Genomic DNA, 26231 nt, shown 5'->3' on the forward strand with positions numbered 1-26231 from the left:
TCTATTAAAAATATGATACAAATAAATGATATGTTCAAATTAGTCTTTTTTTTGTAATGTTAAGGGGACTAAATTTTCAAATCAAATTATACAAACTAATGATATGCTTGTTGATGATTCAATTATTAATTCAGTATTACATAATTTGATTTGCAAATTTGATGTCCTTATCCTTTTTATTTTGTTTGTGTTGGGTGAGAAATTTGATGGTCACCAAATCAGCCGGCAAAGGTCCCACTCTTTTGAGTCTGAGACCGTCTAGACTCATCATCGTTTGTTTCAGCATGACGACGCCCTGCATTCAAACATGTATGGTTCCACGTTAACGATCTCTCCTTCCACCCAAATTCCTTTCACGGCGGCGATTACTCGACTCTCCGGCTCTGTTCAAATTTACACGGCCCTTCTCCTCTAACCCAATTCGTAGGGATCGAAGCTCGGTTCGCGCAGGTAAGTCACTGCAGCTCTGGTTATCTTCAACGGCTAAATTTGTAATCATTTGCCTGCAAATGTTGAATGGGAGCTCAAAGTTCGAATCTTTTGTTTGAATAATATCTGGGTTTGGTTAAAGTTTTCTGATTAATCTGAGCTCTGCTTTTACTGTGTGTGTGTGAAGTGTGAAGTGTGAGTAAGATGATTCAGGTTTGAACTTTAAAGTTAGGAACTTTTTAGCTCTGGGCTCTGAATTATACACTTTTACTGTGCAGTTTTTACCCTAATCAGAACTAAATTCCATTGATAATTTGATATGAAGGTCCATTGAGTAGTGGGTACTGAGTAAAATTTAGAAAAAATGAGTTACATAGCGAGGTTTGGTAAAGATAATGGCGCCTGTGATACCGGAAATTCTGCTGAAGGTTCGGGTTCAAGTAAAGGACCTGATGAAGTATCCAATGATTTTGATCATGAAATTGCTCAACTTACCAAGCATAAATCAAGACCCCATCAACTTTTGCGCGGGGATATGCCTGGGAAGTTGAGGTTACCGGTTTCAACGATGAAAATGCTGGTCGGTCGCGAAAGTAATCATTCAGGGCGGGGGAGGTTCTCATCGGCAGATTGTTGCCATGTTTTGAGCCGGTATCTGCCCCTAAATGGTCCCTGGGGGGTGGACCAGTCCAGAAGCCCTGCTTATGTTTCTCAATTTTCCAATGATGGTTTGTTTTTTGTTGCTGGATTTCAGGTATTGTAATTTTAGCTTAAAGTTATAATTCATTTTTATTGTTGTGATTTTGAATTGTTGTACTTAAAATTCAATTTCTCACTATGCATGCACACAAGTGCAGTTTTGAAGTCCTAGTTTCCTTTTTCTTATAACGAAACAGGGAGGCCATATTAGAATATATAATGTTGAAAAGGGATGGAAAGTTCAGAAGGATATCCTGACCCAAAGCTTGAGATGGACAATTACCGATACGTCTCTATCACCGGACCAACGTTATCTAGTGAGTTTCTGATGTTTTGTTGAATAAGAAGAAGCTTGTCTATATAACTACGACTTTACAATCTGAATCTATTCTTCCTTGATGATATACACATAAATGTAAATACTGCATGGTCCTGATAGTTCCGAACCCATATTTATCTTACTGCGTGTTTTGACTGCTGATGGAGCTTCATTTATAATTGTCATCTTTTTAGTGATTTTACTTTTTCTGAGTTTCTTAACTTAATCAGTCACACTTCTAATTTGATAAAAACACAGGTTTATGCTAGCATGACACCGGTTGTCAATATTGTGAATGTGGAATCTTCTAAGACAGAGTCACTTGCAAACGTTACGGTATGTGAAACTAATGGTCCTTTTAGTGCTACTAGCTTTGAGTATCATATGAAATAGCTCGTAGATACGAGTTTAATTGGTTCATCTACAGATTTGGTAATCAACAATGTTCCTGGGGATTCTTTTTTAATTAACCTATATTGTTTTTCAGCATAATCTTGTATGAATCCTTGTTATCATCTTTTAAAGTAGATATCTTTATCAATGTTACAAGATCACAAGATCTGGAAGATGTTTATCCGAAATTAGCTAGGGATAATTGTCTTGGATGATCTGTTAAAGGTGATGGTATCTGAATTGTAGTATAAGCTACCATCTGTTGAATCTCAAGGTGGAGATCTTCTGGTAAAGGAAAAGGAAGTATCCAATTTGATGATGTCTTTGTTTCTAAATTATTGTTTTTTCTGAGTAATCTATTGTGGCATATTGATGGCTTTAGAAGATGTTACAGCTCACCCTATAATGCTCATTATAACGTGAATTCGTACTTTTTGGAGTTTACAATTTTACTAATCAATTGATTATTCACTTCTAAGTCGGTTGCTTTTCTATTATGATTGCTACAAAGAGTCACCTTCAAGTTCGTACTGTTTTTTTTTTTACATAAAAAATTGCCTTTTTATTCAGGAAATTCATGGAGGTCTAGATTTTTCTATTGATGACGATGAGGATGAGTTTGGAATTTTCTCAGTTAAATTTTCAACTGATGGGCGAGAGCTTGTAGCTGCAAGTAGTGATGCTTCAATATATGTTTATTATCTACAAGAAAATAAAGTTAGCCTCCGAATACCAGCACACCAGGTAAAGGATCTAACAAAAGAATATACTCAAATTACTTCTTTATGGTGGTTTCAAAGAAGATTTTCATTTACATATAATTTTAAAGACACAGACTCTCCCATACTGGTTCCTTCCTCCGGAGACTCTGGATGGCACTTAAAAGCATCATTTGGTTATTTTATTTATCCTCTGTTGCAGTCTGATGTAAACACTGTATGCTTTGCTGATGAGAGCGGCCATCTCATATATTCTGGCAGTGACGACAACCTCTGTAAGGTAAGGTTCATCGGTATTTATATGGTATAAGATGTAGAAACCATGATTGCTTCATTGTTTGGTACTCTTTTTTTCATTTTTTAAACTCTGGTTTTCCTTATTGTAGTTGCTGAAATGTCACTCTTAAAAACTGTGATGTTATGAACGATTTGTTCTTTGCTAGAGTTGCTCAAATCTTAAGATTCAGTAGCCCAGCCTCAAATCCTAAGTAATGGGATGCTTTTCTTTTTTATGTTGTCATATCTCTCTCTTGGGTTGGGGGGTTAAGTGCCTCATAAGTTCTTTACTATTGAGCTATGAAGTCCCCATGAAGTTTAGGCCTCTCTATTTCTTGCACAGGTGTGGGATAGACGCTGCTTAATGACGAAAGGAAAAGCAGCTGGGGTCCTGATGGGACATCTTGAAGGTGTTACATTTATTGATAGTCGGGGAGATGGGCGTTACTTGATATCAAATGGGAAGGACCAGACTACCAAACTCTGGGATATAAGAAAGATGTCCTCTACAGCCATTTAGTACGACTGCGTTACTTGTTTCCCTTTTCTGCTCATGTTAACTTATTGGCTTTCCGTTTGATGCTGTAGAAATATGAAATTTACTGCTGTCAGCATGGGATAAGTTGACTTAATTTTACTATATTGTCCTCCCATTATTTTAACTCCGCCTATGTCTTACATGGCCGGTCCCAAGCCCGGATAAAGGAGGAGGGGGAGGGCGTCAGGTAGTCGACAGCCGGCACTCCATGATCACGTCGAATCCTTATGAAAATGAATCCAGAACAAAATTGCGCTAAAGCTAGGGCGTCACCCGTAAGTGGCGCGCTGTGTGGCCCGAACACAGTGATAAGTGAGCAAGGGTCGCTGTATCTCCATCGGCACCCGGATGCAGTGTTAAATGAGCAAGGGGGCCATAGAAACTTCTTTTCGAACGACTCCATTCAAAGTTGTTTGGGAGCATATGCTCCTATCAACTTTACCCGGGACACACAAAAGAAGTACTTTGATCCTATTAGACGGGGGAGGGTGAAGAAGCTAGGACAGAAGGGTAGAGTTCAAGAGAGCAAAATGCGTTTAGGAACGTGGAATATAGGAACCTTAACGGGAAAATCTATGGAAGTAGTGGAAGTTATGGTGAGGAGAAGGATAAATATTATGTGCCTACAAGAAACTAAGTGGGTTGGTAGTAAGGCAAAGGATCTAGAAAACTCAGGGTTTAAACTTTGGTATTCAGGCACAAATAGAACGAGAAACGGTGTTGGCATCATCGTGGACAAGACCTTGGTACAAGATGTTGTAGATGTCAAGAGGGTAGGAGATAGAATCATGGCAATCAAGATTGTAATAGGACAAGAACTTATCAATGTGATTAGTGCGTACGCACCTCAAGTAGGGTTGGATACGAGTTCGAAGGAGAAATTTTGGGAAGATCTTGGAGACTTGGTGCAAGGAATTGCTCAGACGGAGAAGTTATTTATAGGAGGAGATTTAAATGGACACGTGGGCAGGGAGACAGGCAACTATGGAGGTTTTCATGGTGGCCATGGTTTTGGGGAGAGAAACGAGGATGGGGAAGCTATCTTGGATTTTGCAATGGCATATGATCTCTTCTTAGCCAACACCTTCTTTAAGAAGAGAGAAGAACATGTGATCACCTACAAGAGTGGGTCGTCAAAAACACAAATAGATTTTCTTCTAATGAGGAAAGGGGATCGTATAACTTGTAAGGATTGCAAAGTTATACCAGGAGAGAGCGTGGCTAATCAACATCGCTTGTTGGTGATGGATGTACATATCAAAAGAGTAAGACAAAAGAACAAGACTTGGAAGTGCCCAAGGATTAGATGGTGGAATCTAAAAGAAGAAAAACAAGTCATTTTCAAAGAGAAGGTAATCACCCAATGTGTGTGGGATAGAGAGGGGGAAGCTAGCCAAATGTGGGATTCCATGGCTAGTTGTATCCGAAAAGTAGCGAAAGAGGTATTAGGAGAGTCCAAGGGCTTTGCCCCACACCAAAAGGAATCTTGGTGGTGGAATGAGGAGGTACAAACAAAGGTGAAGGCTAAGAAGGAATGTTGTAAAGCCTTATACAAGGAGAGGACCGATGAAAATGGTGAAAGGTATAGAAAAGCGAAGCAAGAGGCGAAGAAAGCTGTCAGAGAAGCTAAGTTAGCGGCTTACGACGATATGTATAAACGACTAGATACCAAAGAAGGAGAGTTGGATATCTATAAACTATCTAGAGCAAGGGAAAAGAAGACAAGGGACCTAAACCAAGTGAGGTGCATCAAGGATGAGGATGGAAAGGTTCTTGCTACAGAGAACGCGGTTAAAGACAGATGGAGAGGTTATTTTCATAATCTTTTCAATGAAGGACATGAAATGAGTGCTTCTTTAGGGGAGTTGAGTAACTCAGAAGAGTGTAGAAACTACTCTTTTTATCGTCGAATCCGGAAGGAAGAAGTGGTTGTAGCTTTGAAGAAGATGAAGCATAAAAAAGCAATAGGCCCAGACAATATACCAATCGAAGTGTGGAAACTTTTGGGAGAGACAGGTATAACATGGCTCACTGACCTTTTCAATAGGATTTTGAAAACGAAGAAGATGCCAAATGAGTGGCGAACGAGCACTTTGGTGCCTATCTACAAGAATAAGGGCGACGTACAAAATTGCATGAACTATAGGGGTATTAAGCTAATGAGTCATACAATGAAGCTCTGGGAGAGAGTCATTGAGCATAGATTGAGGCAAGAGACACGGGTTTCAGACAACCAATTCGGGTTCATGCCAGGGCGCTCAACCATGGAGGCAATCTATCTCTTACGAAGATTGATGGAAAGATATAGAGATGGGAAAAAGAATTTACACATGGTCTTTATAGATTTGGAAAAAGCGTATGATAGGGTCCCAAGAGACATTCTTTGGAGGATTTTAGAGAAGAAAGGAGTACGAGTAGCATATATCCAAGCTATAAAGGATATGTATGAAGGAGCAAAGACTGCCGTAAGAACTCATGAAGGACAAACCGAAAGCTTTCCCATAACTGTAGGATTACATCAAGGCTCATCCTTAAGTCCTTACCTTTTTGCGTTGGTAATGGATGAGTTAACAGGACATATTCAAGATGATATTCCTTGGTGTATGCTTTTCGCAGACGATATAGTGTTGATAGATGAAACTCAGGAAGGGGTAAATGCAAAGCTTAACCTTTGGAGAGAAGTGTTGGAATCTAAAGGTCTTCGCTTAAGCCGATCAAAGACAGAATATATGGAGTGCAAGTTCAGTGCAAATGGAGGCCAAAACGAGTTAGGGGTGAGGATCGGAGATCAAGAAATACCAAAGAGCGACCGTTTTCGTTACCTAGGATCTATCTTGCAAAAGAACGGAGAATTAGATGGAGATCTCAACCATAGAATACAAGCTGGATGGATGAAGTGGAAGAGTGCATCCGGCGTGTTGTGTGACCGCCGTATGCCACTGAAGCTCAAGGGAAAATTTTATAGGACGGCAATAAGGCCGGCGATGCTGTATGGCACAGAATGTTGGGCGGTGAAACATCAACACGTACACAAAATGGGTGTAGCGGAGATGAGGATGCTTCGTTGGATGTGTGGGCACACGAGAAAGGATAAGATTAGGAATGAGGATATCCGGGGTAAAGTAGGAGTAGCCGAAATTGAAGGAAAGATGAGAGAAAATCGGTTACGGTGGTTTGGACATGTGCAAAGAAGGCCTACTGACGCTCCGATTAGAAGATGCGACTATGGGACAGAGGTTCAGGGCCGAAGGGGTAGAGGAAGACCTAGGAAAACTTTGGAAGAGACTCTAAGAAAAGACTTAGAGTACTTGGATCTAACGAAGGACATGACACAGGATCGAGCACAATGGCGTTCTAAGATTCATATAGCCGATCCCACTCAGTGACTTGGATTTTCCAAGTCTCCAACCGAGAAGTTTTCCTCACTCGGGAAATTAAGGGAACACTACCCCAACCTACATGCTCCACTCAGAAAGCTTCAACATACAAGTTTCAACAAAAGAAAATTCAAAGAACTTAGCGAAGAAGGCTTTGGTGTATTTAACACAATACGTTGAAATGAAGGAAAGCTTATTTATTGATATCCCCGATAAGCTACAAATATGTACATATACATGAGTCAAAATAAACACACAAGAGGGAGCCTTCACAAAGGTTGCTTAGGAGAAGTCTCAGCAGTCGGTAGAGCCCCAGAAAGAGAAGGCACCGGAGGGGGATCATTTGGAGCCTCAGTACTGGACAGAACCCTAGAAGGAGGAGGCATCAGAGGTTGATCATTCGGAGCTTCATTACGCGGTACAGCTCCAGAAGACGAAGGCAATAAATGCCTTTGGAACAAACCCACAAATCTCTGATGATCAAGTAAAACCTGACCATCAGTTTCCTTCATCTGGTCAAGCTTCCTCTTCATGTTTGTAGCATAGTCATGTGCGAGCCGGTGCAACTGTTTATTCTCATGCTTGAGCCCTCTAATCTCCTGTTTGAGACTCATCACTTCAGCCGCCAATGATTCAACTTGGCGGGTTCGAGCAAATAGGCGTTGGGCCATATTAGACACAGAACCTGCACACTGAACACTGAGAGCCAGGGAATCCTTAACAGCTAACTCATCAGACCGTTTGGAAAGTAGTCTGTTATCTTTGGGAGTGAGAAGGTTCCTGGCCACCACCGCAGCGGTCATATCATTCTTCATCACGGAATCCCCAACGGTAAGAGGACCAGTAGGGGAGACGAAGGATGGGCGCCATATGTTGTCTGGAGAAGGCGGGGCTGTCTCTTCAACAAGGTTCAAGTCAAAACGACGGTCGGAGGGGCCAGACATTTTCAAAGGTGTTGAAGAGAGAAGAGGTCGGACAAATCAAGATCTTAGAAGTGCAAGAATGAAGCTTCTACTGGTGGAGATTCAAGTGTGCTTTGGAACTTAATGCCAGCCCCTATAAAAATCTGCACTCGACGCAGCTTCAGAAATCGAAGAGGCGCCTGCTCAGAAATCGAAGAGGCGTTTGCTTTCTCAAAAGCTGGGCTGCTTAGAGATCACGAGGGTTGATCTCAGAAATCGAAGAGGCGTTTGCTTTCTCAAAAGTTGGGCTGCTCAAAGACCACGAAGGCCGATCTCAGAAATCGAAGAGGCGCTCGCTTTCTCAAAAGCTGGGCTCCCCAGAGACCACGAGGGCCGATCTCAGAAATCGAAGAGGCACCTACTTTTCCAGCCTTGTCAGCACCTGTCACACGCACACTCAGCTTTGCGGAAATTATGGGCATTCTGTAGAAGACTTCTGGGGAAGTAGAAAACACATGAATCTTACTGTTCAATCACCCACTTCCCACACGCAACAATAGCTCATGGGTACCACAGATAACTTTGCCAAAGTTCTCTGCCAAAGTTGAGCACGTGAAGCTTGCAGCTCCCACTACATCGCTCTGACCAAGAAGGGTAAAAGAATAGCAAAGAAACAGCACTAACAAAGTTTAGACCCATAAATTTTGAAGGTCTAGCTACCATATTATTACCCACAAGGGTAAAGGAACAGTACCACTGCTGGATAATTGGAAAGTCCCTGTGTGTCAACCTCTGTGCTTCGTGGCAAGGTAGACTAGCAAACATGCCCAACCTTTACTCACATTCGAGAAAACACTCCCAATAAGATTGCTTGCTCCAAAATCGAAGAGGCACCGTCCTCCGAATCTCGAGAGCCAGACTCCCAACATGACTACTTTCTTAAAAATCGAAGAGAGGGTAAAGGAACAGTACCATTGCTGGATAATTGGAAAGTCCCTGTGTGTCAACCTCTATGCTTCGTGGCAAGGTAGACTAGCAAACATGCCCAACCTTTACTCACATTCGAGAAAACACTCCCAACAAGATTGCTTGCTCCAAAATCGAAGAGGCACCGCCCTCCGAATCTCGAGAGCCAGACTCCCAACATGATTACTTTCTCAAAAATTGAAGAGACACTGCTCCCCTAATCTTCGAGAGCCAGACCCCCAGCATGATTGCTTTCTCAAAAATCGATGAGGCATCGTTCTCCGAATCAATCGAAGAGGCGCTCGCTTTCTCAAAAGCTGGGCTGCTCAGAGACCACGAGGGCCGATCTCAGAAATCGAAGAGGCACCTACTTTTCTAGCCTTGTCAGCACCTGTCACACGCACACTCAGCTTTGCAGAAATTATGGGCATTCTGTCGAAGACTTCTGGTGAAGTAGAAAGCACATGAATCTTACTGTTCAATCACCCACTTCCCACACGCAACAATAGCTCATGGGTACCACAGATAACTTTGCCAAAGTTCTCTGCCAAAGTTGAGCACGTGAAGCTTGCAGCTCCCACTACATCGCTCTGACCAAGAAAGGTAAAAGAATAGCAAAGAAACAGCACTAGCAAAGTTTAGACACATAAATTTTGAAGGTCTAGCTACCATATTATTACCCACAAGGGTAAAGGAACAGTACCACTGCTGGATAATTGGAAAGTCCCTGTGTGTCAACCTCTGTGCTTCGTGGCAAGGTAGACTAGCAAACATGCCCAACCTTTACTCACATTCGAGACAACACTCCAAACAGGATTGCTTGCTCCAAAATCGAAGAGGCACCGCCCTCCGAATCTCGAGAGCCAGACTCCCAACATGATTACTTCCTCAAAAATCGAAGAGACACTGCTCTCCGAATCTCGAGAGCCAGACCCCCAGCATGATTGCTTTCTCAAAAATCGATGAGGCATCGTTCTCCGAATCTCGAGAGCCAGATACCACAGACCACTTTTTCAAAGTGCTCTGACAGAGTTAAAACATGTGAAACTGGCAGCTCCCACTACCGTGCTATGACCAAGCAGGGTAAAGGAATAGCATTACTACTTGTTGTTAGGGAGACTCCTATATATGTCGACCTCCATCCCCAACGGACAGGCAGACCTGCAAAAATGCTCAACCCTTCATCATATCTGAGAGGGCACTCCCAACGAAGCCTTTCGAAATATTCAGCTTTCTTTCCCCCCGATAATACCTCTGCAAACAAGCTATACTAGAGCAAGAATATCTCATATCATCAGGGTTAAAAGCAAGAGTATCCCATATCATGCTTTTTCCCTGTCTTTTCCTTTGGTCTTGTTTTTACCTGCAAGACAAGGAGAAAGAGAGCAATCAGTCAGCACTTGGAATCAAGCTTCCAGCCAGGAACTGACTGCCTGGAACCCCTTACCTGATTACTTACCTGGCATTGCTCTCGAGTACTCATCTTCAACATCTTATGTTTCCAGGGAAGATTCCGCATCTGCTTGAGGAACAGATAGGGCAAGTGCGAAGGATACAAGGAAGCATGTGGAGACAAGCGTAACAGCACACGTGCCGATACATCCATTACTCTATCAAAAGCAAAAGTATCCCATATCAGCAGGGTGGAACGTACTCTAGATTTGATGGACTTGTTTTGACCCTCAAATTCTTCAGTCGGCCTTATACTTTGGAGGAAACCAGAAAACCCTCCAGCTCAGTTCAAGAATAAGCCTGTGGAAAGTTACTTCTTCAAAAGCAAAAGTATCTCATATCATCTCTTCTCATTTTTCTTCTCTTTATCCTTCATGCTGCTGCAAGATGGGGAGAAGGTGAACAATCAGTCGGAGCTCTGATTGCTTACCTTGTCTGTCACCTCTTTCAGCAGACCCCCTAGCTCGGCGACTTAGGGGACTCCTACTACATGGTTTGTATCGCGCTTGACCAAGCCTGAAACTACAAGTAAGCTTCAAGTGAAATTGATACATTACCTTGTGCATCTCCACCAGTTAAAGATACCACCCCTGGATGGAGGAAGAGTACTTCCAGAGAAGATGCCACATCTACCTATGAGACAGATAAGGCAAGTCAAGACGACACCACACTCCGATATTTAGAAGTTTCGTGATTACGAGATCATTCTCCCACAATATTTCCGAATGTCATTTGTACTAAATCATTCACTTGTACTCACTAAAGGAGAGCTTGAACCTATGTACTTGTGTAAACCCTTCACAATTAATGAGAACTCTTCTATTCCGTGGACGTAGCCAATCTGGGTGAACCACGTACATCTTGTGTTTGCTTTCATATCTCTATCCATTTATATACTTATCCACACTAATGACCGGAGCAATCTAGCGAAGATCACAAAAAGCGACCGTTTTCGCTACCTAGGATCTATCTTGCAAGAGAACGGAGAATTAGATAGAGATCTCAACCATAGAATACGAGCTGGATGGATGAAGTGTAAGAGTGCATCCGGCGTGTTGTGTGACCGTCGTAGGCCACTGAAGCTCAAGGAAAAATTTTATAGGACGGCAATAAGGCCAGCGATGTTGTATGGCACAGAATGTTGGGCGGTGAAGCATCAACACGTACACAAAATAGGTGTAGCGGAGATGAGGATGCTTCGTGGGATGTGTGGGCACACGAGAAAGGATAAGATTGGGAATGAGGATATCCGAGGTAAAGTAGGAGTAGCCGAAATTGTAGGAAAGATGAGAGAAAATCAGCTCCGGTGATTTGGACATGTGCAAAGAAGGCCGACTGACGCTCCGGTTCGAAGATGTGACTACGGGACAGAGGTTCAGGGCCGAAGGGGTAGAGGAAGACCTAGGAAAACTTTGGAAGAGACTCTAAGAAAAGACTTAGAGTACTTGGATCTAACGGAGGACATGACACAAAACCGAGCGCAATGGCGTTCTAGGATTCATATAGCCGACCCCACTTAGTGGGAAAAGGCTTTGTTGTTGTTGTTGTTGTTGTTTGTTGTGTCCTCCCATTATTTTGACTCTATACTATTCTATAGTGTGGAAAATAGTTTTGTGGTATTTGGGCTTAGAATAATGTGGTTAAATTGATGTTTCATGCTTCAAGTTTATATGGTCTAAAATACCGGGGAACATATAGTTGCGGAAAAGAGGACTATTTGCGAGTAGTTACTATAATTGACGTTGGAATATTTCTTGTATTTATTGAACCATTTATCATATTAAAGCAGCTTTGTGAGATCAAGCGAGTACAGCAGCTTCTGTTATTAGATCATGCTGGGATATCTCTTATTTTTGTTGAACCATTCTATTTGTACCATATTAAAGCATGCAGTTCATGGATCTTAATTTGAATTTTGAACCCGTCTGCTCATGCTTGTCTGTGTTCACATTCATGTCGAATGACTTTTGTTATTTAGGTACTGGCTCAGAGCCTAGACCCTTTCTTGGTTCAATGTAATATTTTTTTGGCCACTGATTTTCAACTTTCCAACCAGCAGTCCAAGGCGTACATATCGTGACTGGGATTACAGGTGGATGGAGTACCCATCTCATGCAACAACTTTGAAACATCCCAATGATCAATCCTTGGCTACATATAGAGGCCATGCAGTCCTGCGCACTTTAATTCGCTGTTACTTTTCTCCAGCATATAGGTAATTTTTATTTCTTTATTCTAATCCTGTATTTAGGAGCTAATGGAAGACTTGGCACAAAACTAACTGCAGTGGCATTCTAGGATTCATACAGCCAACCCCACTTAGTGGGATAAGGCTCCGTTGTTGTTGTATTCTAATCCTGTATTTAGAATTTGTCTTAAAAACATTGTGCGAATTCAAAGATGCTGGAGTACGTGTTTGTTTCAATTCCTGTTTTCACAGTTATGTTCTGGTCTTGGTTCTTCATTATGTTTGATTCTAGAGTTCTGCAAAGTCCATATATCAGATTATGTTAGCCCTAGGGAAGTTGGTCAAGTAAAACAGCTGGAATGGATTGAACCTGCAATCTTGTTAGCTATTGTTTTGGTTTTAAGGCTTCTGGTTTTTCTGATAATATCATATAATCAGTAGGCTGTGTTGACTGTTGTTTAGGAGTATTGTATATGTTTCTAATTTCTATCCTGCTTATTGCAGTACCGGACAGAAGTACATCTACACTGGCTCAAGTGATCATTCTGTCTATATATATGATCTGGTACATAACTGACCTTTTATGTTTCTCGTCATCAAGACCATGTTTTTCTCATGTCATTCTCTTAAGGAAAACGTAATGGGATGATTCTGCAATCTTGTTTCATATTCATTTCTACCAACCGTAAAAAGGATGTTGATACATAATTGGTTCGTGTTCCCGATTAGTTAGGAAAAATATAAAGATGCTTTGAAAAGTAAATGATGGTACGAGGTTTCTTGTAGGAAAGCAAGAATCGTGGTTGGCATTCCTTAATGAAATTAACACCCTCGTTAAAAAGTTTCGTAACTTTGGCCTGTAGGCTTGTTATTACTACAAAGGCCAGTAAAACTGGCCATCATACTCACTTCAAAATGCTATATCTTGAGAATGTGGTATTCGACCTCTAGTAATTTGTTTGTTTTGTTCTATAAAGGTGACTGGAGCTCAAGTTGCGAGACTAGACCATCATGAAGGACCTGTAAGAGACTGTAGTTGGCATCCTCTATATCCCATTTTGGTCAGCTCTTCTTGGGATGGGACCGTTGCCCGATGGGAATTTCCTGGTGATGACCAAGTTCCCACCCTGATGAGGCCAAAATTACGCCCAAGGAGAGTCTTCTACTGAGGAAGGCTCATTGTTTTGCGCTTCACAAGATGATTAAGTATTTAAACTGGTTCATGATTTTCATACATTCTGTAACGTTATACTGCATTTTTTAAAGAAAGTTAGCCGTAAGTTGAGAGAAATTATAGGTTCTTGGTAGCTTTTAACGCATGTAAATTATGTAATCTTATGTATTCTGAATCAAAACATTGTATAAAGTTTCACTCATATAGAAAACGTTATCTGAAAACGTAATCTTTTTACATTTTTACACCTTGACACAATTGGTTAACGATATTCGGTACTATGACATGCATGAATGTCGGTTTCACTACAAGTTATACTTGCCAAACAGAATGTTCATGATGCAGCTAACCGCTTCTCCAGTTCGTCCTTTCAGAACCTCACCCACAGCCTCCTCGTCCGGCACAAATCCCTTGCTTTTCATTACCCGTAAAAACTCACTCCTGTCCTCTACCGCCCTGTCCCCTTGCCTCGCGAAGCCCCCAAAAACTGCGGTGTAGGTAGCAGCATTGGGATGCATCCTCTTCTCCATCATCTCCAGCCAGTACTTCTTGGCATCCCCAAAGAAGTTGGGGTCAGTAGCAAGTGCCTTGATGAAGACACTATAAGTGTAGCAGTTCGGCATAATCCCAACCGCCGACATGTGTTTATAAGCCTCAAAAGCACCCTTAATCTTGCCGGCAGTGGCATAGGCCTCAATGACAGCGGTGTGGGTGACAATGGCGGGTAGTACGCCTATGTCAAAGAACGGCTCAAAGAGCCTTGACCTCATCCTTAAAGCCGTCAACTAGCATACCTTCGACCATATCCATTATATGTTTCATGCTGATGGCTGCGTCGGTGCGCCACCTGTAGAAGGTTTTTCGCGTCTCCTCATCAGTCGTTTTGGTGGCATAGTCGGACATCCTATATGCATCGAATGCCTCTTCGAGGTGTTTGTGGCATTCAAAGTACTTTTGATTTTCAAGATCAAACCCCCTATGTTTAAGGGAACTTTAATGAAAAGTTCCCGGTACTATTTACTTTAACGAAAAACCACATTTTTACATTAAAAAGTCAATCTTGATACTATTCACTTGACCCTTTATTTTGTCCTTATCGTTAAAATTCAAAGTTTTCAAATCATTTTCATTAGTTTTCCTTATATTTAATTCTTCACAAACTCCCTGCCCTCCGCCACCACCTTCTCCTTATCGTCCAACTGGCAGGCTCCATCACGAAGGTGTAGGCAGGGGGATCAGGCACCATTCCTTTGTCAAGCATTTGCAGAAAGTACTTCTTGGCATACTTAACGGCAACGGGGTATGGTTTCTGGAAAGCGAGTCTCTTGATGACCATATTGTATGTTTCAGCCTTAACGGGGATCCCACATCCTAACCTGTGCAAGATTTCTTGTATATCTTCCGGGTCTTCTTCTTCTTTGCCTGATAATGTAATGGAAGGAGAAACAAAAAACTTCAGTGCTTCAACTATATTCTCTCGAAATATCAAAATCGATTGCTAACTACCGAGCATGGCGATCAATCAATATTGCAGGAAAACTAAACAAATATTTGGTGTACTTACCAGTATTCTTGTAGCAGATTTGTGACCCCCTAGCCCTCACAGCCTTCGCAAACTCCATGTACTCATTGTCCTCTGAATCAGCTCCCTTGATCACGGCTTTGAGAGTATCGTCATTGGGCCATGTTCCGTTATCCATCATCTCAAGAAAGTATTTCCTGGCATCCTGAATGAAATCCGGGTCAGCAGCCAGTGCCTGGATGAGAATGCTTTAAGTATATAAATTGGGTTTGATCCCATTGGCCAACATGTGCTTGTAAGCCTTGAGAGCACCCTTAGCCTTCCCGGCATTGGCGTAGGCCTCAATCACGACAGTGTGGATGGCCACGTCGAGCAGTATGCCCTTCTCCTTGGTTTGTTTAAAGATCTCCTTGGCTTCGTCAACCTGGCCCTCCTTTACCAGACCATGGTACATCCTCAATGCATCTTTCCTAATTGAAGTGGAGCGCATTTGTAATAGCCTGAAAATTTAAAATATATGATTATGTGGAGTAAATCGAGAATAAATAGATTTATGGTTGTAAAAATTTGATTAGAGAAATTTTAGAATTTTGTTTTCGGAATTTATTATAATTAAAAAAAAAAGAAAAAAAAAAAGGTAAGAGGAGTTTGGAAGCTGCCAGATGGCAGCATGAGAGAGGAGGAAAATGAGAGATGCGAGAGAGAAGGAGGAGGGGGACCATTCGGGAAAGGAGGGGAAAAAGGGAGCCCAATCAGAAAGAGGAAAAGGAGGGGAAAAGAGAGAGTAAAAAAAAAGAGGAGAAACGAGCTAACCCGTATACCCATCGGACCCTACCTGTATTGCCCCCTTCGTGGCGCTTTTCCATCCGTTTTCCAGCCAAGCCACCTAACCACCTGGGAAACACTCTAAGACCTTCCCTCTACCCATTCCACCCCAAATTTGATGAAATTTGGCCTTGAAATTGTGAAACCCTGCAACGGGGTTCTGGTGGCGATTCCTCAAATCCTAAAGCTAAACCCTTCAATTACCACCACATTTGGACTCGCCTTGAGGCCTGGAACAAAGCTTATACATTGGTTGGGGCGTTGACGCTGTTTTGGAGTTGAATCAAGAACACCCAATTCAAGGGTTTTCGAAGGTTCGAGGGCAATTTGTGGTGTTTCCTGGTCGAATTGGACTTCAGCTCAGGTATGAAAGTTGTTCCTCTCATTGAAACCTACTTGCTTGTAAAATTTGGTAATTTTTGGAGTTCGTTGGAAAACTAGGTTTCCGTTCATCGGAAACCGCTGCCTACGGCATTGCGTGGCCAGTGGGCCGATGCTGCCTTTGTTATGCAAATTTTGATATTCTGAATTCGTTTATGGTATCCATTTGATGTGTTTCAATTGTTAAATATAGTACTGAATATTTCCTCCTTGTGATTATTTTTGGAAATGGATTAAAAATGATTTGTGAACTACGATTGGCTTGATCCCTCCAAATGGTACATAGGCAGTCTAACGAGAAGTTAGATGCAACCATAGAATAAATGAGATTAATTTTTAGCGGAGAATTAGAATGGTTATTAACTTAAGGGTTAACCATGACTTTATTTTTGGCCTACCACTAAATGTAAATTTTGAAATAAATTAGCAAGTCGGGGAGTTACAGCATCTTTTTGAAAATTTGTTGCATTTCCTTATCACTAGTGTCTTTGGTTTCATCTTCAAGCTCTTTCCCTTGACGAAAATCAACTTCTGTTGGCATGTGTTGGAAATGTGCCCTAAAGCCAATCATGTGATGATACTTTACGGACATTTCACATGTTAAACTAATCCAGTTTAACATATAAAGGGCATACATTATTGTTTGAGCCGTCTCATATAAATGTTATATGCTTAAACAATAAAGTCCAAGGAATATGTGATTGGGAGAATGTAATCTAATGAAGTTAGATTCTTGAGACCATTCTTTCGTAGACACATCCTAAACGTTCCTGATCATAGGATTGCCAATTGGGCATTGACAGTCCGTCAAGATCGGTACGTACTATGTCTTCTCTCAGGGAGAGTGATTAGTCTCTAGTCATTGGTGTGTGTGACATCAAGACAAGTACGGTAGGTGCTCAATAGAGAATGAGTTCACTGAACGCGATCAACGAAGAGTTCTCATATTCCATGTCACATGAGAACTCATGGTTGGGATAATGCAAAGTAGTCCTTTGACCTGAGGCATCATAGTTGTCTTGTGGTTAAGACCTTGATCTTTGATTATGTCAAAGTCATCCCACCAGGAGGGTGTCCACGGCATCGTTGGGGTCAAGCCGCTTAGCTATGGAGACAAGTGAATGCGCAACAAGGGATCTCTAACCTTCAAACCGTTTGAAGGAGAATACTCTCTGATATGATTTGAATCTCTGGCCAGAGTATGAATGAGATTTGGGAATGCGTTCCTAATCACATTCAAGGTAATCATATAAGCACAAGACACACATTGGATAGTAGACATGAGAAAATAAACTATCAAACCAAACAATGTGGTCAAGAGTATTAGATTAGAGAAGGACCGTATTGCATTTGTAATCCCAGACTGAATAGGTTCTCCACCTCTTCTGATTAGCTTGGGTAACCATGACATACGGCTAGGTGTCACTCATGGTTTGTGGAAGCCCTAAACGTGTGTAATCACTAAAGGGAGAATTGAAAATAGTTTCAATTCACAATCGATGTAAAATGGTTTTAATCGCCCACTACCTCGCTAAAAGGAACCTAATGGATCGTACACCGTGTAAGGTAGAGATGGACGAAATAAATGAAATGAGTAAGATTAATTGAATGGTTTAATTATTTATGGCAAGGATTAATTAATATGTTAATTAATCAAACGAATAAGTTCGTTAAAGACCACGGGATAGTTTTGGACCTTAAGGCCCAATGGGCTTCGAACGTCAAGCCCATTAACTTAAGTTGTATGACAATTTAATGAATAAAGATTCATTAAAGCCCAAAAGCCCATAAATCCCTATATGGCCGGCCATGAAGATGAATTAGGGTTGTTTGGTTATTTAGGTCACTTAAAGAAGTGACTATATAAATGACTTTATAACTAAATATTCATTAAGTGAAATAAGGGTTTATTTTTGGGGAAAATTGGTGAGAATTGTCTCTCCATTTTCTCTCTAAAGAGGCCAACACCTTGGAGGTGATTAGCTAGTCATCTAATCCTCCAAGGTCACTCATTCATCATCCAATCTCTCCTTGGTGTAGAGACTTAGAGGTTCTCAATTTTGGGAACTTGGAGAACCTATTCTTCCATACAAATCCATGGATCTAAGAAGCAAGGAATGAAGGCCCCTATCTCTTTGGGTGATTAGCCTTTGCTTATGCAAAGAGGAATCTACAAAGGTATTAATTTCAACTCACTTATTTTTGAGTTGATTATTGGTTCACCAATCTACTAGGCTTTGAATTTCATGGGTAAATGTTTTGTTTTTGAGTGCATGTAAGCATGATTCCGCCTTTAATTGTTAATTGCATGCTATATGATGTTGCTCAAATGAACATGTTTTACAAAATAATTCCTTCAGCATGAACCCCTTAGCTTTAACCAGCTCCACAAACTCCTCCCTGTCTCTGCCTTCATCAATTCTCTCAACCAAGGCAAAGTAGGTCCCCAGAGTAGGTTGCAATCCCTTGTCCAGCATCTCCACAAAGTACTTCTTCGCAAACTCAACGAAAAAGGAGAAATTGAGGTTGCTTGGGGAGCAAGCAGTAAGTGCCTTGATGGTTACAATATATGTTATATGTCCCACATCGGTGGGGTTCAAAGAAACCTAATGGGTTTAAATAAGATTACCCTACTCTAACTAATACTGAGGCCTTTATGGTAAAACCTCACACCTGGCAGATTGGGCATATGGTAAAGTTGGGGACAATATCAGTGTCGTTAGAGTGGGGGCGGGCCCGGCGATCCAAAAATCTAACAGTATAGGTGTATGCATTAGGGTTCACCCCGGTTTCTAACATGTACAAGAACACTTTGAAAGCATCATTGGTTCTTCCGGCATTGGCGTAGTGCTCTATGACTGCGGTGAGAGGGATGACATAGGCTCTGAATCGAACTAAGCTGCCTAAACGGACTAACGATGCCACCACACCCAGTTGAGCTCCAGAATGATAGGCAAAGCCCGTAAACCTTGTTGATGTCGACCACGCTTGTTCCGCAAGACATGGAAACCTGATCTGACAAGAGATCAAATTGGTTTTCTATATTCTTAGACAATCTTACAAACTAGGAATTGGCATGCACAACAAGTAATCACAATATAAAAAAAGAAGCAATATCTTATGTTAGATATATTTTGGAATTCTTCCGGTTTAACTGGATTCTATATCTTAAAAGGGTTATCCCTCGACTAGTATAAATAACCCCATCTAGGGCTCATCTATGGTAATGCCTTCATAATGCATACTTTGCTCTAGCCCACTGCTTGAATTAGAAGTTTAAAACTTTACAAACATAATTAAATTTTTCTAATAATCGCTTGAGTGCTTGAATTAGCGACCATTCATCAGGGGTCAACCTAAACAATATATGTTTACTTCCATTAGCAGTATCATTTGATGATATTATTCTTCATTTGTAAGAGCATTACAATAAAATGATGCAAATTTAAGATGTAAAAATCACATCCACTTCCAATTAAAAAATGGAGGTGTATTGTTATACATCCTCAACTGAAGACGCTCTAAAATATTGTGTAATTATACACACACATATATATATATATCTGCGGCATCTCCAATTCAAAGTCCTTGCATGTTCTATTCCAACTATAAAATTACACAAAAGTCCTTAACTGGTGCTAACGGGTTTCGCGGGTTGACCTAAAATGATCAGTTCCTTAACGGGTGACTAACGGGTTGACCCGTTAAGCACTCACTCAAATACTAGTTTTAATGGGTCGGGTTCAAAATGCCAGCCCTAACTGGTGGCAAGCCACAATTATCCACCTATTCTGGATGCCGAGAAGACTCATAAAGGCATTTCAACCTTTCCGGGCCACAAGTTTGGCTTCAACACTAGCAGCGGGTTTCGAACCTGAGACCTCCAGTTTTTAGTTTTAAGAAAGTCTCATAATCCATCATTTACCACTAGATCACCAGCTCGTGGTTATAGCTGATCATCTCTAGTTATATACCAAAAGAACCATTTTTGATAGCAATCCAATTGTGGAATAACGTAACCTTGCCTACACAGATTAGACTATACTTGGAACCCCCACCCTTCTCACACACCAAAACAACAAAATCTACTTTCCCCTCCAACGCCAAAGCCATCGCCCGACTGACATAACCAAAACACCCAAGCAACGGAGGGCTCGAAAAGCAGACGAAAATGGCGTCGCCGGCAGCAAGGATCACCTTCCGCATAGTAATCATAGCTCTGGTTGTTCTCGTCCTCTTCTACATCGGCCGCCCTCTCTACTGGAAAATCTCCGCCACCATCCACGAGATCCGCCAAAACAGACAGACCGTTAAACAAGGTACCAATTTTTCACTTCTTTTTTATTTTAATTGCGATTTTTTTCTTCTAATTTAGTGTTTTGGGGGCCGAATTCTGTTCAGGTATATCGCAGATTGTTCTGGAAGCTCAGAAATCGGTCGGTTGGTACCACGACGAATCGGACTCGGGTGCCCGCGACTATCGGGCCGCGAAGAATGTCGGGTTGGCCAAGAACCGGAGGCTGCTGCTCCTCCAGGTTTCGTGAAAACGCTTGATTTTTCCAAAATTTACTGCTTTGTAATAGTGAGTTTACAGTGGGCCTGTTCAGATCTGGTCACATTTCGAATGAATCGGTTAAATTCTGTTGAATTAATGTGTTTGGGGGGATGAAATGCTTCTTCCTGAAACTACTAAATGTTAGAAAAGTTTGTACAACCGCAATGCTGGATTACGTATCGGTCTCGGAAAATATATAGAGTTCTACTCAGTTTAATTATATAGCTATATTGTTTTGATTAAGTTTGGTGTTGCCTTTGTGTTTTGAATTTCGGTATGCTTTCGAATCTGAAGTTAAAGGCGATGAATTTGATTATTCGTATGCCCTGGATTGACTGTTTGTGCATATCATTCATGAATGCTTCTCTGCAAGTTGTTATGTTAGTTATTTTTCATCGTAGTCTTCAATGCCCAATAACTTTTGGTTTATGATCCAACAGATGATAATTATTCGAAACATAAAGACAATAGTTCGCATTTGAGTATTAGTTGTTGTATTTTGATCCAATAGCGTGAATAAGAATGAGTTTCGTGTTCCTTGATCAGTAAGAGAACAATGTTGTTGGAAAAAAAAATTATTTAGGATTCTATGAACATGTCATTTCCCTAGTTGGTTTGGGTGCGAAGACTAATTTTCTAAAACAAGTACCCTTTTGGTCCAGAGGACGAGCCTTAGCGCAACGGAAAGGTTGCTCCTTTGTGACTCTGGAAATAGCCTTTTTGCAAACAAGCCCCCTCCTTCCCGGTGCGACCCTGGCTAAGTGGGAGCCTTGTTGGCTTGGGGTTGCCCTTTAAGTACATTTGTGGTCCTCAAGGGACCTCAACAAGCACTAGGTGTTAATATAACTACTATCATCAAAGTTTAGCAAGAAGGTCTAGATCTTTCTTCAGGTTATTATGAGTCATGGACCATGGTTAATGATGTAAAGCATCTCTAAAGGTTAAGTATACCTCAAAACTCCCTCGGTTTGGACTAGGCACCTTTCTGTTAACGGTTGCATTCAACCATTTTGTTTGCTAAACCGCGCTTAGAACCTTTCACTTCCAGCAGTAGACAAGTCCTAGTGTTGTTTCCTTCATGTGGGTTGCATGTGTAAACCAGGGAGGGAAAATGAGAATCACATAGCAACGTTGATATCGGATGTTAGAACTTTAAGGATTTTTTTTTGCAAGAATTTTTGTACATAGATGATAGATTTATAGGAAAACTAATGAAAAGGGCTTAAAAATTTTGAGTTTTAATGATAAGGACAAAATAAAGGGTAAAGTGAATAGTACCAGGATTGACTTTTTAGTGTAAAAATGTGGTTTTTCGTTAAAGTGAACAGTACTGGGTGCTTTTCGTTAAAGTTCCCTAGATTTATTGGGTAGAAACTGAGGAAGCCAGTAAGAACTTCCAAGTATAGGCTGATTTTGTTTAGGTAGCTGTTCTACCTGTATGGGCCACTACAGTTGCTGCATTACAATGCCTGTAGATTGTGGCCCAACCAAAGCTCTAGTTCTTCCAACTTCCTTTCAAACTTAAACAACCAAAGTGGCGTGTTCTTGCAAAGAATGGAACTGATTACTTTTTGTTTGGGGATTGGGGGCTGGTGTTTTTTTTTTGGGGGGGGGGGGGGGGGGGGGGGGGACTGGGAGGAATGGGACCTTGTTTTTTTTTTTCAACACATGACTTACCTTTTTCTCATCATTTTAACATTTATGATTAATTTGACTGCCAAAGTTAATTAGGTCCCGATTGGGATTGCTTTGGTAAGAAATACTTTTGCTAATAAGTACCTATGATAAATTACTTGTATTACAAACTCTCTTGATATTTTTTTATAAATTAAGTGTTTTCCCAAAAAATCACTTAGAAGTGCTTCTTGAAGCATTTGAACTGTACTTTCCAAAAAGCTTTTGTATGACCTATGACTTGTTTGGAACTGTTTCTTTAAAAAGAGCTTATGTTCAGAAGTACTCCGGTAAAAGCACCCATTAGAAGCACATTAAACTTTTTTAATAGAGATGCAAATGCTTCCTGAAAGCACTTAAGCATGAAGTGCTTTTTATTAAGGCTTCTTAGCCAAAATAGTTCTTGAGATTTGCATAACTTTTCACTTTGATCCCTAAGATTTAAAATGAATAGAAATGGTCATTGAGATTGTCCACTATTAATTATTTGGCTTTTTCGCCAAAATAGTTCATGAGATTTTCATAACACATAAATTTAGTCCTTAGATTTAAAATTAATAGAAGTGATCATTGAGACTGTCAACCATCCATTATTTTGGTCATTCCGTTAAAAACCTCTGTTAAGTGGTCCATGAGCTTTTTAATGGAAGGACTAAAATGATAGATGATGGATAATTTCAGAGACCAAAGTTATGTGTTATGCAAATCTCATGGATCAAAATTATGTGTTATGCAAATCTCAGGGACCAAAGTTATGTGTTATACCCTCAACTTAACGGAGTTTTTTAGCGGAATGATCAAAATAATGGATGGTGGACAATATCAGGGACCGCTTCTATTGATTTTAAATCTTAGAGACTAAAGTTATATGTTATGTAAATCTCAAGGATCATTTTGACTAAAAAGCCTCAATTATTTTGGTCATTTGGTGAAAAATTATGTTAAATAAAGATCAAAATGACAAAATTACCCTCAAGTTAATAAACAATAGGCCAAACTAATTTGAAAAAAAAAGAGGGTATTTTTATCATTTTATTTTTATTTTATAGAGATTTTTCAAGGAATGACCAAAATGATTGATTGTAGACAAACTCAGAGACCAATTCTATCGATTTCAAATCTCAAGAACCAAAGTAAGAAGTTATGCAAATCTCATAGACCATTTTGAATAAAAAGTCTTTATTAAAGCACTTTGAGGTGTTTTCTAAGGAAACACACAACATGTGTGCTTCTTCAAAAAAGAAAATGTTTTTTTTAATCCAAAAATAACTTTTTATACCAAGCACGGTGAGAAAAACTTCAAGTAATTTTAAAAAGTAGTTTCAAATTAACACGCCTTTGTAAGTATTATAAATTTTCTATCAAACACAGTTGTGAGTGTTTTAGTTGTTATAAAGCGCTCTTGGCCTTTCCATAAGCAACCCCAAAACATGCCTAATCATCTTCGACTTCAACTACCTGCAACACAACCCTTTAAAGCTTTAACCCTTTATTATTTTTTTACTTTAATTTACATTATAGGGAGAAGGGCGACGGTTTAAACGCAGTTGGTTGAAAAGAAGCTGATATGCAACCTATCGTGCATCCACTCTTACAACTTAGACGATTTTCTTGAGTGAAACTGAATCATCTTCCTTAGATTAAACTTGTTTTTGCTATAGTCTAGTTGTGAGAGTGTGATGCTCATATTACTTTCTATTGGTATACATTTAATAACTCAAGGTTACCTAACATGTCGGTGGGGCGACTAATCTTATCAAAATTCATTCCTTTTGAACAATTCGTATCCATTGAATATATATATTTTTTTTTCAAATTTGTTTGTTTTTGAATAAAACGAAACTGACATGCATGTTTTGGAAGTCACCTTAGATAAATTATACAGGACAAGGATTGTCTGCCCCCCTACTTTCGGTGCTTTCCTGTTTTGTGTGGTTATGGTTAAGCCACGTCAACATTTTATATTGTTTTTTTTTTTATAGAAATAATAAGACAAAAATGAATAGTAATATAAAATGTTGACGTGGCTTAACCGTGATCACACAAACAGGAGGGCACGGGAGGGTCCTTGTCCAATTATACATGCCCATGTTATCATGATTGCTATTTCCCCTAGCTTGTTGACTATTCTACGCAGATGTTATGCATCTTCAAGGTCATGGCTTTCCAATTCGCACTCATACACACATGCCTGCACCATACTTGTCCCCTTCCTTACATGAAAAGAAATGAAAACAAAATTGAATAGTCATGGAGAAACCCATAACCCATGCATTGACTTTGAGTTTTCTTAGTTTTATATTAAATTCCAACTATCGAGGGTTTAAGTGTACACATGATCCAAGTATTTTAGCAATATTTCTTTATTATCGACGACATAACGATTAAATATTGTCAGAACAACAATTAAACATTGATAATATAGCGATCACATATTATGATATACTAAAAACAATTCATCTCAGCAAGTGAGATATGAAAATTAATCATTTTAATCAATTGTACAAGAATATTACAATGTATAAATCAAACTTCCAAGTGCAGATGGAACCGCTCACCACTTTCTTTGATGAGCAGTATTTAATTTCATTTTCTACATCAATGGAATGGATTAATTTGCGATCAATCTAGAAGACTTGAAGTGGATTGGTTAGGTTTTATAATGTTTTAGAGTTATCTATTAGTAGAAATTGCAGAGAACACCTGGAGGTTATGGAGCATGAGCTATATGAACACTAGCAAGTGTTGTAGCTTTTACATGTGTGGGTTTGACTTTGTATTCTCACTTTAATTAAACTATAGAAATTGCTGAATGATCTTAACAATTAAGCTACAAGCCCTTGTGATTGTGAAATATATTGCAGAAATATACCAACTATTTATATGATCAAATATAACAAATCAAATGTATAATCACTATCAGACTTATGAAAATTAAATTAGGAAAAAGGAATAAGAATATCTGGCCTGTGAACCGGAGAGAGGCGCGATGTCACTGCCCTAAAGCCGTAGACGCCTCCCTACGCGCAGGTTATGGCGGTGCCTACAACTCTAAGATACAACCCAAAGCTTCACATGATGTCTAATCCGTTATGCACGTCAACGACAGACAGGATTGCCAAGTAGTGATCAATTGCCTAAGAATTTTTAAGTAGGAATGTAAATTGAGTGACAGAGATGTGAGAACTGAGGGAGACAAAAATATTTTTAGCGTATTCTATTTTGTCTGAGGTTTCTTATTTAAAGAACTTCTCATACTCTTTTAGAAAAGGATTATGACTCTTCAGATAAAACACAACTATTTAATATTAAAAATAAATAAAATAAAATAATAATAAGTTTTGAATCTTTAAAATAAAATATAATTAAAATAATTAAAATAACCAACAATCCCCCACAAGAATCAAAACTCTATGAGGAATAAAATATACTCAATTGAAGAAATGGAGGTTTGGGCAGTTTGTCAACTATGCAATGGGTGTAGGTGTCTTTTGGACTTGAACCTACACTTAGTGTTCATAGTTTTCATTTGAAGGAATCATAGTGAACTAAGTCTTGAACTAGATTCCTTTAATTCAGATTACGACATTTGACACACATAGTATTGATAAAAAAACTTGGCCCAGGTTAGCGCTATTAATGGCCATGCGCTTAATCTTGATTCTTATGAGTGTTTTCAAAGAACAACCCAATTCTCACAGTCGCGGCCTCACAACTACTCTCACTTATGTGAGTCCTCCAAGAGTACATATGACCTGTACTCTACGGGAGATTGCTCGCCTTGGAACTCATTCAAGACAATGTCCTTCCTTAACATCACATATCATCATCACAAATGTCAT

The 26231-nt window shown here is 40.1% G+C and overlaps 3 protein-coding genes across 5 annotated transcripts; 2 read left to right on the plus strand and 1 right to left on the minus strand.

Moving 5' to 3' along the window:
* Window positions 1-203: 203 nt before the first annotated feature.
* LOC126608093 (LEC14B homolog) lies at window positions 204-13656 on the plus strand. Of its 3 annotated transcripts, none has more exons than XM_050275860.1 (10): window positions 204-450; window positions 708-1183; window positions 1326-1445; window positions 1706-1783; window positions 2411-2584; window positions 2762-2839; window positions 3179-3354; window positions 12127-12285; window positions 12763-12823; window positions 13236-13656. In XM_050275860.1, the coding sequence occupies exons 2-10, from the start codon at window positions 794-796 to the stop codon at window positions 13425-13427; spliced, it is 1428 nt and encodes a 475-aa protein (XP_050131817.1). In that variant the 5' UTR covers window positions 204-450; window positions 708-793; the 3' UTR covers window positions 13428-13656. The 3 variants fall into 3 exon arrangements, with proteins under 3 accessions (XP_050131817.1, XP_050131819.1, XP_050131818.1); XM_050275862.1 differs by having other exon boundaries at window positions 12130-12285; XM_050275861.1 differs by having other exon boundaries at window positions 755-1183.
* Window positions 13657-13737: 81 nt separating this feature from the next.
* LOC126609136 (putative pentatricopeptide repeat-containing protein At5g59900) lies at window positions 13738-14202 on the minus strand. The gene has a single exon (XM_050277138.1). It carries the CDS (start codon window positions 14200-14202, stop codon window positions 13738-13740), a length of 465 nt encoding a protein of 154 aa, XP_050133095.1.
* A 5960-nt stretch (window positions 14203-20162) lies between these two features.
* On the plus strand, window positions 20163-20935 carry LOC126606327 (uncharacterized). The gene is made up of 2 exons (XM_050273697.1): window positions 20163-20479; window positions 20562-20935. The coding sequence occupies exons 1-2, from the start codon at window positions 20332-20334 to the stop codon at window positions 20702-20704; spliced, it is 291 nt and encodes a 96-aa protein (XP_050129654.1). The 5' UTR covers window positions 20163-20331; the 3' UTR covers window positions 20705-20935.
* Window positions 20936-26231: the final 5296 nt, after the last annotated feature.

The sequence above is a fragment of the Malus sylvestris genome, chromosome 16 (assembly GCF_916048215.2).
Source record: "Malus sylvestris chromosome 16, drMalSylv7.2, whole genome shotgun sequence".
Classification (NCBI taxonomy): domain Eukaryota; kingdom Viridiplantae; phylum Streptophyta; class Magnoliopsida; order Rosales; family Rosaceae; genus Malus; species Malus sylvestris.